This window comes from Pristiophorus japonicus, chromosome 19 (assembly GCF_044704955.1).
Source record: "Pristiophorus japonicus isolate sPriJap1 chromosome 19, sPriJap1.hap1, whole genome shotgun sequence".
Lineage (NCBI taxonomy): Eukaryota > Metazoa > Chordata > Chondrichthyes > Pristiophoridae > Pristiophorus > Pristiophorus japonicus.
Genome location: NC_091995.1, coordinates 19872996 through 19887123, shown reverse-complemented (window position 1 = coordinate 19887123; position 14128 = coordinate 19872996). Strand labels below are relative to the sequence as shown.

Below are 14128 nucleotides of genomic sequence, written 5' to 3'. Positions count from 1 at the left end.
TGTCACTCAGTAACCCCTCCCCCAGCACTGTGTTACTGACTGTATCTGTACTGATGTTAATCCAGCTCCCTCACACTGTCACTCAGTAACCCCTCCCCCAGCACTGTGTTACTGACTGTATCTGTACTGATGTTAATCCAGCTCCCTCACACTGTCACTCAGTAACCCCTCCCCCAGCACCCTGTGTTACTGACAGTATCTGGACTGATGTTAATCCAGCTCCCTCACACTGTCACTCAGTAACCCCTCCCCCAGCACTGTGTTACTGACTGTATCTGTACTGATGTTAATCCAGCTCACTCACACTGTCACTCAGTAACCTCTCCCCCAGCACCCTGTGTTACTGACTGTATCTGTATTGATGTTAATCCAGCTCCCTCACACTGTCACTCAGTAACCCCTCCCCCAGCACTGTGTTACTGACTGTATCTGTACTGATGTTAATCCAGCTCCCTCACACTGTCACTCAGTAACCCCTCCCCCAGCACCCTGTGTTACTGACTGTATCTGAAGTGATGTTAATCCAGCTCCCTCACACTGTCACTCAGAAATCCCTCCCCCAGCACCCTGTGTTACTGACTGTATCTGTACTGATGTTAATCCAGCTCCCTCACACAGTCACTCAGTAACCCCTCCCCCAGCACTGTGTTACTGACTGTATCTGTACTGATGTTAATCCAGCTCCCTCACACTGTCACTCAGTAACCCCTCCCCCAGCACTGCGCTACTGACTGTATCTGTACTGACAAGGTCCCACACAAGAGATTGGTGTGCAAAATTAAAGCACATGGTATTGGGGGTAATGTACTGACGTGGATAGAGAACTGGTTGGCAGACAGGAAGCAAAGAGTCGGGATAAACGGGTCCTTTTCAGAATGGCAGGCAGTGACTGGTGGGGTGCCGCAGGGTTCAGTGCTGGGACCCCAGCGATTTACAATATAGATTAATGATTTAGATGAAGGTATTGAGTGTAATATCTCCAAGTTTGCAGATGACACGAAGCTGTGGCGGTGTGAGCTGTGAGGAGGATGCTAAGAGGCTGCAGTGTGACTTGGATCGGTTAGGTGAGCTTGCAAATGCATGGCAGATGCAGTATAATGTGGATAAATGTGAGGTTATCCACTTTGGTGGCAAAAACACAATGGCAGAATATTATCTGAATGGCGGCAGATTAGGAAAAGGGGAGGTACAACGAGACCTGGGTGTCATGGTACATCAGTCAATGAAAGTTGGCATACAGGTACAGCAGGTGGTGAAGAAGGCAAATGGCATGTTGGCCTTCATAGCTAGGGGATTTGAATATAGGAGCAGGGAGGTCTTACTGCAGTTGTACAGGGCCTTGGTGAGGCCTCACCTGGAATATTGTGTTCAGTTTTGGTTTCCTAATCTGAGGAAGGACGTTCTTGCTATTGAGGGAGTGCAGCGAAGGTTCACCAGACTGATTCCCGGGATGGCAGGACTGACATATGAGGAGAGACTGGATCGATTGGGCTTTTATTCACTGGAGTTTAGAAGGATGAGAGGGGATCTCATAGAAATATATAAAATTCTGACGGGACTGGACAGGTTAGATGCAGGAAGAATGTTCCCGATGTTGGGGAAGTTCAGAACCAGGGGACACAGTCTAAGGATAAGGGGTAAGCCATTTCGGACTGAGATGAGGAGAAACTTCTTGACTCAGAGTGTTGTTAACCTGTGGAATTCCCGACTGAAGAGAGTTGTTGAGGCCAGTGCATTGGATATATTCAAGAGGGAGTTAGATACGGCCCTTACGACCAAAGAGATCAAGGGGTATGGGGAGAAAGCAGGAACAGGGTACTGAGGTGAATGATCAGCCATGATCTTATTGAATGATGATCGAAGGCTCGAAGGGCCAAATGGCCTACTTCTGCACCTATTTTCTAAGTTCCTATGACGTTAATCCAGCTCCCTCACACTGTCACTCAGTAACCCCTCCCCCAGCACTGTGTTACTGACAGTATCTGTACTGATGTTAATCCAGCTCCCTCACACTGTCACTCAGTAACCCCTCCCCCAGCACTGTGTTACTGACTGTATCTGTACTGATGTTAATCCAGCTCCCTCACACTGTCACTCAGTAACCCCTCCCCCAGCACTGTGTTACTGACAGTATCTGTACTGATGTTAATCCAGCTCCCTCACACTGTCACTCAGTAACCCCTCCCCCAGCACCATGTGTTACTGACTGTATCTGTACTGATGTTAATCCAGCTCCCTCACACTGTCACTCAGTAACCCCTCCCCCAGCACCCTGTGTTACTGACTGTATCTGAACTGATGTTAATCCAGCTCCCTCACACTGTCACTCAGTAACCCCTCCCCCAGCACCTTGTGTTACTAACTGTATCTGTACTGATGTTAATCCAGCTCCCTCACACTGTCACTCAGTAACGCCTCCCCCAGCACCTTGTGTTGCTGACTGTATCTGTCCTGATGTTAATCCAACTCCCTCACACTGTCACTCAGTAACCCCTCCCCCAGCACTGTGTTACTGACTGTATCTGTACTGATGTTAATCCCGCTCCCTTACACTGTCACTCAGTAACCCCTCCCCCAGCACTGTGTTACTGAGTGTATCTGTACTGATGTTAATCCAGCTCCCTCACACTGTCACTCAGTAACACCTCCCCAGCACTGTGTTACTGACTGTATCTGTACTGATGTTAATCCAGCTCCCTCACACTGTCACTCAGTAACCCCTCCCCAGCACCCTGTGTTACTGACTGTATCTGTACTGATGTTAATCCAGCTCCCTCACACTGTCACTCAGTAACCCCTCCCCCAGCACCCTGTGTTACTGACTGTATCTGTACTGACGTTAATCCAGCTCCCTCACACTGTCACTCAGTAACCCCTCCCCCAGCACCCTGTGTTACTGACTGTATCTGTACTGATGTTAATCCAGCTCCCTCACACTGTCACTCAGTAACCCCTCCCCCAGCACTGTGTTACTGACTGTATCTGTACTGATGTTAATCCAGCTCCCTCACACTGTCACTCAGTAACCCCTCCCCCAGCACTATGTTACTGACTGTATCTGTACTGATGTTAATCCAGCTCCCTCACACTGTCACTCAGTAACCCCTCCCCCAGCACTGTGTTACTGACTGTATCTGTACTGATGTTAATCCAGCTCCCTCACACTGTCACTCAGTAACCCCTCCCCCAGCACTGTGTTACTGACTGTATCTGTACTGATGTTAATCCAGCTCCCTCACACTGTCACTCAGTAACCCCTCCCCCAGCACTGTGTTACTGACTGTATCTGTACTGATGTTAATCCAGCTCCCTCACACTGTCACTCAGTAACCCCTCCCCCAGCACCCTGTGTTACTGATCCCCAGGGGGCCACTGACCCTCCGAATACCTTGGACCACCTACCATCCAGGGCGCTTCTCAGCGCTGAGCCTGCGGCCATCATCTCGCCGTAGACAACTAGACCCATATACTAGTGCCTGGCCTCCAGTGGTCTTGGGCCCCTTGCCACTGGACCAAGACCTTGCTCAGCTCAGCCCGTGGGGTGGCCGGTGTACAACGACAACTCCACCTTAAAACATCTCTCGCACAGGCATCTTCCACTCCTCTAACATGAAGTTCGGGACCTGGAACGTCAGGACCCTCAGGGACATTCCAACAGTAACAGGCCGGAATGCGATAGTTGCCCGGGATCTTAGACGCGTTGATATCGACATCGCCGGCCTAATCGAGACCCGGCGGCAGGGGAAGGCCAGCTCAAGGAACAAGGTGGAGGTTACATCTTCTTCTGGAAAGGGAAACCAGAGGAAGAACACCGCCTTCATGGAGTCGGCTTCACCATCAAAAACAAGCTGGTCGACCGCCTCAAAGATTCCCCCTCCGGGGTTAATGAACACCTCATGACTCTCCGACTCACCCTATCCCGGAATCAGTGTTCCTCAGTCATCAGTGCTTACGCCCCAACACTCAATGCAACGGATAAGGCTAAAGAGGGTTTTTACTCCAGCCTCGAAAAATCCCTGTTCTGCGTCCCCGCGGATGACAAACTGATTCTCCTCGGTGACTTCAATCCCAGGGTCGGCAAGGACACAGCCCTTTGGGAAGTCGTGATTGGCAGAGAGGGGGTAGGGAAAGCCACCTCCAGCGGTACCCTACTCCTGATAAAATGTCGAGAACATGAACTTGTCATCACCAACACCTTGTGCGCCAGAGGGACAAATACAAGGCATCATGGGAACACCCTCGCTCCAAACACTGGCGCCTGCTCGACTATGTCATCGTCCGAGCCAGGGATCGCAAGGATGTGTGCATCACCCGCACCATGACAGGAGCTGACAACTGCTGGACGGACCATCGCCTAATCCGATCCATCATTGACATCAACATAGCCCCAAAGCGGAGGGGACAGCAGAAACAGTGCCGCAAAAAAGTGACTGACGGGGCACTGAAAGACCCAGCTAAGAGAGCCCTATACAGTCAGCGCCTCACAGCCAATCTGGCGTGCCTTGATGACCCCGAGACGCAGAATGCCCACAGCGCTTGGTCTGTCCTCCAGGCCTCCATAACCAGTGCCTGCAAAAGACGCTTGGTCACTCAACCAGGAAACACCAGGACTGGTTTGATGAGAATGATCAGGAGATCCAAGTGCTAATAGATCGCAAGCGCAGGGCATTTCTGAGCCTTAAACAACAACCCAACTCAGGAGCAGCAAAGCAGCATTACAGACGGCTCAAGGCTGAGATCCAACAAAAAACCCGAGACCTAAAGAACAGGTGGTGGATGGAGAAAGCACAGGAGATACAGCAGCTGGCCGACAGCCATGGTGTGCGAGGATTCTTCATCGCAGTCAAGGCCACCTACGGTCCAAACACCCAAGGCCCCACCCCACTGCTGGCCAAGAACAGCGAAACACTCATCAAGGACACCGAGGCAGTCAGGGCCCGCTGGAAGGAGCACTTCGAAGATCTCCTCAATCGAGACTCTGCCTTTGACCCGAGTGTTCTCGACTCCATCCCGCAGCATGCTACCCACCACCTCAGTGAGACCCCAACACTGCACGAGGTAGAAAAAGCCGGAAGACAGCTTAAAAACAACAAGGCTACGGGAGCGGATGGAATCCCTGCTGAGGCACTGAAATATGGCGCAGAGGCACTGTTGGCGCAATCCATGATCTCATCTCTCTCATCTGGAGGGAGGAGAGCATGCTGGGAGATCTCAGAGATGCAGTGACCGTGACCATCTTTAAAAAAGGGGACAAGTCCGACTGCGGCAACTACAGAGGAACCTCCCTGTTATCAGCCACGGGGAAAGTCGTCGCGAGAATCCTCCTCAACCGTCTTCTCCCTGTGGCCGAGGAGCTCCTCCCGGAGTCACAGTGCGGATTTCGTCCCCTACGGGGCACAGAGACATGATGTTTGCAGCGCGACAGCTGCAGGAACAATGCAGGGAAAAGTGCCAGCCCTTATACATGGCCTTCTTCGACCTTTCAAAGGCCTTTGACATTGTCAATCGCGAGGGTCTATGGAGTGTCCTCCGTTTCGGATGCCCCCAAAAGTTCGTCAACATCCTCCACCTGCTCCACGACAACATTCAGGCCGTGATCCTTACCAACGGATCCATTACAGACCCAATCCATGTCCGGACCGGGGTCAAACAGGGCTGTGTCATCGCCCCAACTCTCTTCTCAATCTTCCTCGCTGCCATGCTCCACCTCACAGTCAACAAGCTCCCCGCTGAAGTGGAACTAAACTACAGAACCTGTTCAACCTTCGCCAGGCCAGGTCCAAGACCACCCCAACCTCTGTCGTCGAGCTACAGTATGCGGACGACGCCTGCGTCTGCGCACATACAGAGGCTGAACTCCAGGACATAGTCGACGTATTTACTGAGGTGTATGAAAGATTGGGCCTTACGCTAAACATCCGTAAGACAAAGGTCCTCCACCAGCCTGTCCTCACCACACAGCACAGCCCCCCAGTCATCAAGATCCACGGCACGGCCCTGGACAATGTGGACCATTTCCCATACCTCGGGAGCCTCTTATCAACAAGAGCAGACATTGACGACAAGATCCAACACTGCCTCCAGTGCGCCAGTGCAGCCTTCGACTGCCTGAGGAAAAGAGTGTTTGAAGACCAGGCCCTCAAAACTGCCACCAAGCTCATGGTCTACAGGGCTGGTGTAATACCCACCCTCCTGTATGGCTCAGAGACATGGACCATGTACAGTAGACACTTCAAGTCGCTGGAGAAATACCATCAACGATGTCTCCGCAAGATCCTACAAATCCCCTGGGAGGACAGACACACCAACATTAGCGTCCTCGATCAGGCCAACATCCCCAGCATTGAAGCACTGACCACACTTGATCAGCTCCGCTGGGCAGGCCATATTGTTCACATGCCAGACACGAGACTCCCATAGCAAGTGCTCTTTGCGGAGCTCCTTCACGGCAAATGAGCCAAAGGTGGGCAGAGGAAACGTTACAAGGACAGCCTCAAAGCCTCGCTGATAAAGTACAACATCCCCACTGACACCTGGGAGTCCCTGTCTAAACACCGCCCTAAGTGAAGAAAGTGCTTCCGGGAGGGCGCTGAGCACCTCGAGTTGCAACACCGAGAGCATGCAGAAATCAAGCACAGGCAGCGGAAAGAGCGTGCGGCAAACCAGTCCCACCCACCCCCTCCCTCAACAACTATCTGTCCCACCTGTGACAGAGTCTGTGGCTCTCGTATTGGACTGTTGAGCCACCAAAGAACTCACTTCAGGAGTGGAAGCAAGTCTTCCTCGATTCCGAGGGGCTGCCTATGATGATGGTGAACTTTGCACTCTGTGACCTCTGGGAGGGTTACTGACTCTCCTGCCAGTGGAAACAGTTTCTCCCAATGACTCTGTCAAAACCCTTTATAATTAGCAACTTTCTGAAGGGAGTTGGATAAATACTTGAAGAGGAAAGATTTTTCAGGGCTATGGGGAAAGAGCAGGGAGTGGGACTAATTGGAGAGCTCTTTCAAAGAGACAGCACTGTCACGATGGGCCGATCATCCTCCTGTGCTGCAAGATACCATGACTATGAAACAGGCACAGCAGGTTCAAGGGTCAACACTTACATCAATATGTTAAACGCTCGGATCGGGTCCAACCACTGCCGAGCAGCTCATCAGTAAAGCAAGCCGCACGTTAAACAATGCAGCCCAAACCATAAACAAGTCAGAGGGTGCACACGCACACTGTGCAGTGTCCCCCACCCCGGGTTACACTGCCTCTGGAGGGCTGTGTCTGTTTCTGATCACCGAGACCCAAGGGAAGCACTGGACACAGTGCAGAGAAAGAGCCAACCAGGCCCATCCCCTCGTGCCACGAGGTACGAGGAAAGACAGCAGAACCCTTCAGCTTGGTCCCGCTCACCCATCACCCCTGTGCTCGCTGACCTACATCGGCTCCCGGTTAAGCAACGCCTCGATTTCAAAATTCTCATCCTTGTTATCAAATCCCTCCATGGCCTCGCCCCTCCCGATCTCTGTAATCTCCTCCAGCCCCACAACCCCTCGAGATGTCTGCACTCCTCTAATTCTGCCCTCCTGAGCATCCCTAATTATAATCGCTCGACCATCGGGGGCCGTGCCTTCTGTTGCCTGGGCCCCAAGCTCTGGAACTCCCTCCATAAACCTCTCAGCCTCTCTTTCCTGCTTCAAGACGCTTCTTAAAACCGAACTCTTTGACCCAGCTTTTGGTCACCTGCCCTCATTTCTACTTTGTGGCTTGGTGTCTAATATTTGCCTCATAATACTCCTGTGAAGCACCTTGGGACCTTTCACTGCGTTAAAGGCGCTATATAAATACAAGATGTTGTTGATAACGAGGTAAGTGAGACGCGCTCTTTAAGAGTTGTGTAAAAACAAGGGCCTGGAATTTGCGGCCAGCGGTGAAGCAAAGGCTCTCGCTCACCGCTGGCCCCGAAGAAAGCTGCCCACCAAGATCTCACCATCTGTGTGACGAGAGGTTTGCCGTTTTCGAGGTGCCAGTGATTCCAGCGCTCTGTAGTGGAGATTCAGGTCCCAGGCTCAAACTCTGGCTCGACTCCCCACAGCCGCTCCCGCTGACACTCGGTACACAAGGGGACCGAGCCCTCACCTTTCTGTACGGTGTAGCCTGGGGGTCGCATGTACAGACACAGGCCCCCGTCCACAGTCAGTCAATGGAAGGATGCTGTTGGCCATCCGGTACACCTCATTCCGGGCAGCTTTAGTCGTCTTGTAGCCCCTCTTCTCCACCCAGGCTGTAAGGTGACAAAGGACAGACGGTGTACATCAGAAAGGCATCAATTCTCAGCCCAGGTCCAGCCTGGAGCTTGATATTAATACAAGACGCAAGGCCCAAAAAAGCTTTTCAGCTCACAGACTATTTAACAATAACCAGTAAACAGCCTCTTCTCCCCTTTGTCCCAGCCCACAATTCCCCGACTGCTGATCTCACCGTCCAGTTACCTTCACAGATGTCCCAGGTCGTGAACCTGGTCTCGGCCTGCTCCCCGGGCCTGTCCTCCTCCACATCAGGGTGCTTGAGCTTCAGCAGCTTCTGCACGGGGATCCTCGCGGCCAGGTAACCGACGGAGGTGTAAGGCTCCTGGATCTGTGCGATGGGGTAAATCCCGGCCAGAATCTAGAGCGAGAGGGAGGCAAAACGGCAATCTTCAGAAACGGGACAAGTGACTCAGTGAGGTGGGAGGTGAATGGTCTGCCCATTTAGTGGTCAGCCGTGGCTCAGTGGGTCACACTCTGGTCTCAGAGTCCGAAGGTCATAGGATTATATCGGATAGACGGCACAGAAACAGGCCATTCGGCCCAACCAGTCCATGCCGGTGTTTATGCTCCACTCGAGCCTCCTCCGTCTTTCCTCATCTAACTCTATCAGCATAACCCTCTATTCCCTTCTCCCTCATATGTTGTTCCAGACTCCCCTTAAATGTATCGATACTATTCACTTCAACCACTCCCTGTGGTAGTGAGTTCCACATTCTCACCACTCTCTGGGTAAAGAATTTTCTGCGGAATTCCCGATTGGATTTCTTGGTGCCTATCTTATATCGATGGCCCCTAGTTATGTTCTACCCCACAAGTGAAACATTCTCTGGATCCACTCTATCAAAAACTTTCATAATTGTAAAGACCTCTATTAGGTCACCCCTCAGCCTACTTTTTTTCATCAGAAAAGAGACCCAGCCTGTTCATCCTTTCCTGATATGTATACCCTCGCATTTCTGGTATCATCCTTGTCAATCTTCTCTGCACCCTGTCCAGTGCCTCTATATCCTTTGTATAATATGGCAACCAGTGCACAGTACTCTAAGTGTGGTCCAACCAAGGTTCGATACAGGTTTAACATAACTAAAGGTCGTGGGTTCAAGTCTCACTGCAGAGACTTGAGCACAAAATCTAGGCTGACACTTCCATGCAGTGCTGAGGGAGTGCTGCACTGTCGGAGGTGGTGTCTTTTGGATGAGACGTTAAACCGAGGCCCCGTCTGCTCTCTCCAGTGGGTGTAAAAGATCCCATGTCACTACTTCGTAGAAGAGCAGGGGAGTTATCCCCAGTGACCAGGCCAATATTTATCCCTCAATCAACATCACAAAAACAGATTATCTGGTCACTATCACAGTGCTGTCTGTGGGAGCTTGCTGTGCCGTGTATCCCACATTACAACAGTGACTACACTCTAAAAGTACTTTCTTTGGCTTTGATGCACTCTGGGACGTCTTGAGGTTGTGAAAGGCGTTATATAAATGCCAGTCTTTCTTTTCTTTTACCGCAATGGCTCAGTAAGTCAGTGCCCAGCCTGAGGTGGTACACACACACACACACACACACACACACACCACGATGACCCAGCTTCAATCCCCGGTCTGTGCTGAGTTAGTTAGCCTCAGGCAGAGTGTCAGTAGGGGAGCGACATTTAGCCTCAGTGCCCCTGGGTGGGAGACCGAAAGGAACGAGCCCGGCTTGCTGCTCCTGACTGCCACCTAGTGACCCCCGTTAGAAACATGCCTGTGTGTGGAGAAAAGAGGAGGGACGAGGATGGAGACGTGCCAGGAAGCAGGAACAGTTTAACATTATTTTAAACTTTAAACAAGTTGAGCGATGGGGTTTCTGCAGCACTGCCATCTGGTGGTAGCCAAGTGCACTGCATGGATGGCCCTGTTTTCTCGGCAAGGAAAACACGGGCTCCTTAAAGACAAGGGAGGGAGCTGCTGGTTTCCAGCGGTTACCACCCACTGCATCGACCACGTTAAAAGCCCAATGCTCCGGTTGTGCCAACTCACCCACACAACCCACGGTGAGGATGCCATCCTTGTACAGTTGGTCCACCGGTGCGCACATCTCCACGGCAGAATCCGTCTGATGCTCCACCAGGACAGCATCACCTTCGTCCTCCTCGTCGGTCAGGTCCTCGTGGTGAGTGTTTGCCGCGTCACGCTCCATCTTCTCCTTCCAACTGCTCAGGTCCACGAGCAAGAGACAGAAAAGCAGTTAGCCGCTTCGAGAAGGAAGGAAGGAACGAGGGCTGGAATCCCAAGGGCTGGAAGTTCTGCTGCAGTTATATAAAGCTCTGGTCAGACCCCACCTGGAGTAACTGCGTTCAGTTCTGTGCTCCGTGCCTCAGGAAGGATATATTGGCCTTGGAGGGGGTGCCGCCCGGATTCACCAGAATGTTACCGGGAGCTCAAAGGGTTAAATTACGAGGGCAGGTTGCACAGACTAGGCTTGTATTCCCTCGAGTATAGAAGATTGAGGGGGGATCTAACGGAGGAGTTTAAGATCATTAAAAGATTTGATAGTGCAGATAGAGATAAACTATTTCCCCGAGTGGGCGGGGAGTCCAGAACAAGGGGCATCACCTGCAAATGAGAGCGAGGTTTATTCAGGGGTGATGTCAGGAAGCACTTCTTCACACAAAGGGCAGTGGGAATCTGGAACTCTCTCCCCCAAAAAACTGTTGATGCTGGGGCTCAATTGCAAGTTTCTAAACTGGGATTGATATATTTTTGTTCGGCAAACAGGGATATGGAACCAAGGCGGGTAAATGGAGCTAAGATACAGATGAGCCATAATTTAACTGAATGGTGGAACAGGCTTGAGGGGCTGAATGGCCCCCTCCTGTTCTCATGTTCCCAGCCTCTATTTTAATCGAGGGTTTGATCGAGTAAATAGGGAGACACTGTTTCCTGTGGCAGGAGGGTCAGTAACCAGAGGTCACCGATTTAAGGCAATGGGCAAAACATCCAGAGGGGAGATGGGGAGAGTTTATTTTTATTCTATGTTTAAATCTGGAATGCACCGGCTGAAAGGTTGGATGAAGCAGATTCAACTTTCAAAGGGGATTGGATAAATACGTGAAAAGGACAAAAATTGCGGGGCTGGGGGGAAGGAGCAGTGGGGGAGTGGGACTAATTGGACTGGAAAACTTTAACTATGAGGAAAGATTGGAGAGGCTGGGGTTACTTTCCTCGGAACAGAGGAGCCGAGGGGAGATTTAATTGTATAAAATTCTGAGGGGCCCGAGATAGAGTGGATGGGAAAGACCTATTTCCCTCAGTAGAGGGGTCAATAACCAGGGGACATAGATTGAATGTAGTTGGTAGAAGGATTAGAGGGGAGATGAGGAACCATTTCTTCACCCAGAGGGTGGTGAGGGTCTGGAACTCACTGCCTGAAAGGGTGGTAGAGGCAGAAACCCTCACCACATTTAAAAGCTACTTGGATGTGCTCTTAAAGTGCCGTAACCTGCAGGGCTACGGACCTCGAGCTGGAAGGTGGGGTTAGGCTGGGTAGCTGTTGGTCGGCCGGCACGGACACGATGGTGGGAATGGCCTCCTTCTGTGCTGTGGTTCTGTGAGGCTGGCGAGGGCTTGTGTTGGTGGTGCTGATGTAGTGCGGGTTCCTGTCAGCAGGTGTCACTGCGAGAGCCACCCAGAGAACAGCAGAATCCGGGAGAGGCAGAACGCAGCAGGAACAGGAGCTGGGAAACAGCCGTCAGGTTTTTATACAGCACCTCTCTCTCACCTTGGATTGGGCCCAAAGGGGGAGGGAGAGCACCGAGCAGGAGTCGCAACGCTCCGGGGGCGAGACACGAGAAGACAGCAGTGGTCTTTAACAGGAGTTTTTTGAAGGGAATCAATCTTTCTATTTTTGAATCATTCTCGGGATGTGCCGGAATTGGAAAGGCCTCATTACTGCTCTTTCCCAGTGGCCCCGGACACACACAGGTAGCAAGTGGTTTAGGGAGAGAGTTCCCAAGTCCAGGGGCGCAGTGACCGCTTCAGAGGGTTGTCACATACACTAGTCAGTCCCAACTTCAACTGAAGCTGAGCCCAGAGTTACTGAACTCAGCCAGCACTGCACTCGGGACATCCAAGTGACCCCCGCAGGGGCGCATTAACCACGGGGCGGATGGGGCTGCAGCCCCAGGCCCAACAAAGAACATTCACGGACAGGAAGTCTCGCAATGTTATCTTGTAAAGTATCTGCAGGGTATATACTTGTTTATACAGGTTAGATTCACTTGTTTATACCTGTATACAGAAGGCCCTATATACACTGATGGACTCATATACACAACACAATATGTACTCGCCTGTTTTATTGAGAGAAATTTACATATATGTACAGGAATCTAGTATTGCAATGTTACCAGAACCAGAATATATACCTACTTGATACAGAATATCTGCTTTTATTGTTGAATATACTGGCCCATGTTTCCATACTCAGAATCAGGATCATAAACGTAATGTAATGAACATGAACAAACATAACTATCGGCCCATTTGGATCAGTTTGCCCCAGGCCCATCAGGCCCTTAATCTGACCCTGGACCTCTGCACTCCAAGTGACCTCTGCACTCCAAGTGACCTCCGCACTCCAAGTGGATGGGGGGAGGGGCCGGCTGGGGAAAATCGGCTGGATTCCATTTAAAAAGTGCTTGGATGAGCACTTGAAGTGCTGTAACCTGCAGGGTTACAGACCTAGAACTGGAAAGTGGGATTGGACTGGTTAACCTCTTGTTGGCTGGTACAGATACGATGGTAAGTACTTCAGGGAATCGAATACGGCCAAGGTGATCTCCTGGACTAGTTTCGATCGCCTGGATGGGTCAGAGAGGAATTTTCTCAGATTTTTTTCCCCAGTTGGGTTGGGTTTTTATCTGTTTTTTGCCTCTCCCAGGAGATCGCACTGCTCCAGTTGGGGTGGAGTGTAGAATGTTTCAGTGTAAGGGGTGTCACAGTTGTGTGGGGCGGACTGGTTGGGCTGGGTGCTCTTTACCTTTCCGCCGTTGTTCATTGTTCATCGGTTTATATTTAACCTTCAGGGCTGCTGACCGAGGGCCATGTGACTCTTTGTCGGCCGGCAGGGACACGATGGGCCGAAATGGCCTCCTTCTGTGTTGTAAATTTCTATCTTTCTGTGGGCTAGACTTTCCACTAAGATCTTTATCGCCCAAAAAATGGACAATGTTTCCGGCCTGAGTGATTTTTTATTTTTCAGGATCGCTGGAATTTCGCCCATTTTTTTGACCGCTACTTTTGGCTTTTTATTTTGGGCGATAGCCTTAGCGATGTGGAATGGGTCTTAGCGATGTATTCAGTCGTGTAAGGCTGGTGTCCATAGCAACAGCTGTTCTGAGCAAGCGATTTTTTTTGCAAAGAAGATTCGGGGGGTCAGGGGTCATCTGCACATGCTCAGAAGACAAAGGGAGGGAGAGAGAGTGTCTGTGGTGGAGAGGAGCTTGTGTGAAGGAAGGAGGTTGAAGGATTTGTGATGTGTAAAGTTAAAGAGAGTTATCGTGAGAAAAATAGCAAAAATTGAGATGGAGATGTGGCACGAAGACTGGGGAGAGAGTGCAGGAAGTTGCAGGGAGAAGGAGGGCTAAACCCTTCTCTGATGAGGCAAACGATGCTTTGGTGAATGAAGTGGAGACGTGGTGGGGCCAATTAACCCGGGGTGGGTGTGGGACACCTCCACCCCGGACGTATGAGAAGATATGGGGCAAGATGGTCGATGTGGTGTCCTCGGTGTCCCACGATAGGTGGGAATTGCACCAGTGCCACAAGAGGTGGAACAGCCCGGTTGTATCC

General features: G+C 51.2%; 1 protein-coding gene across 1 annotated transcript in view; it reads right to left on the bottom strand.

Annotated features, from left to right (window-relative positions):
* Window positions 1-3569: 3569 nt before the first annotated feature.
* The window catches only part of LOC139230134 (guanine nucleotide-binding protein-like 1), a 43065-nt gene continuing 32506 nt past the window's right edge, over window positions 3570-14128 (bottom strand). Inside the window, 4 exon segments of the mRNA XM_070861976.1 lie at window positions 3570-3784; window positions 8131-8194; window positions 8196-8275; window positions 8484-8658. Of these exon segments, the coding sequence (XP_070718077.1) occupies window positions 3570-3784; window positions 8131-8194; window positions 8196-8275; window positions 8484-8658 (534 nt within the window).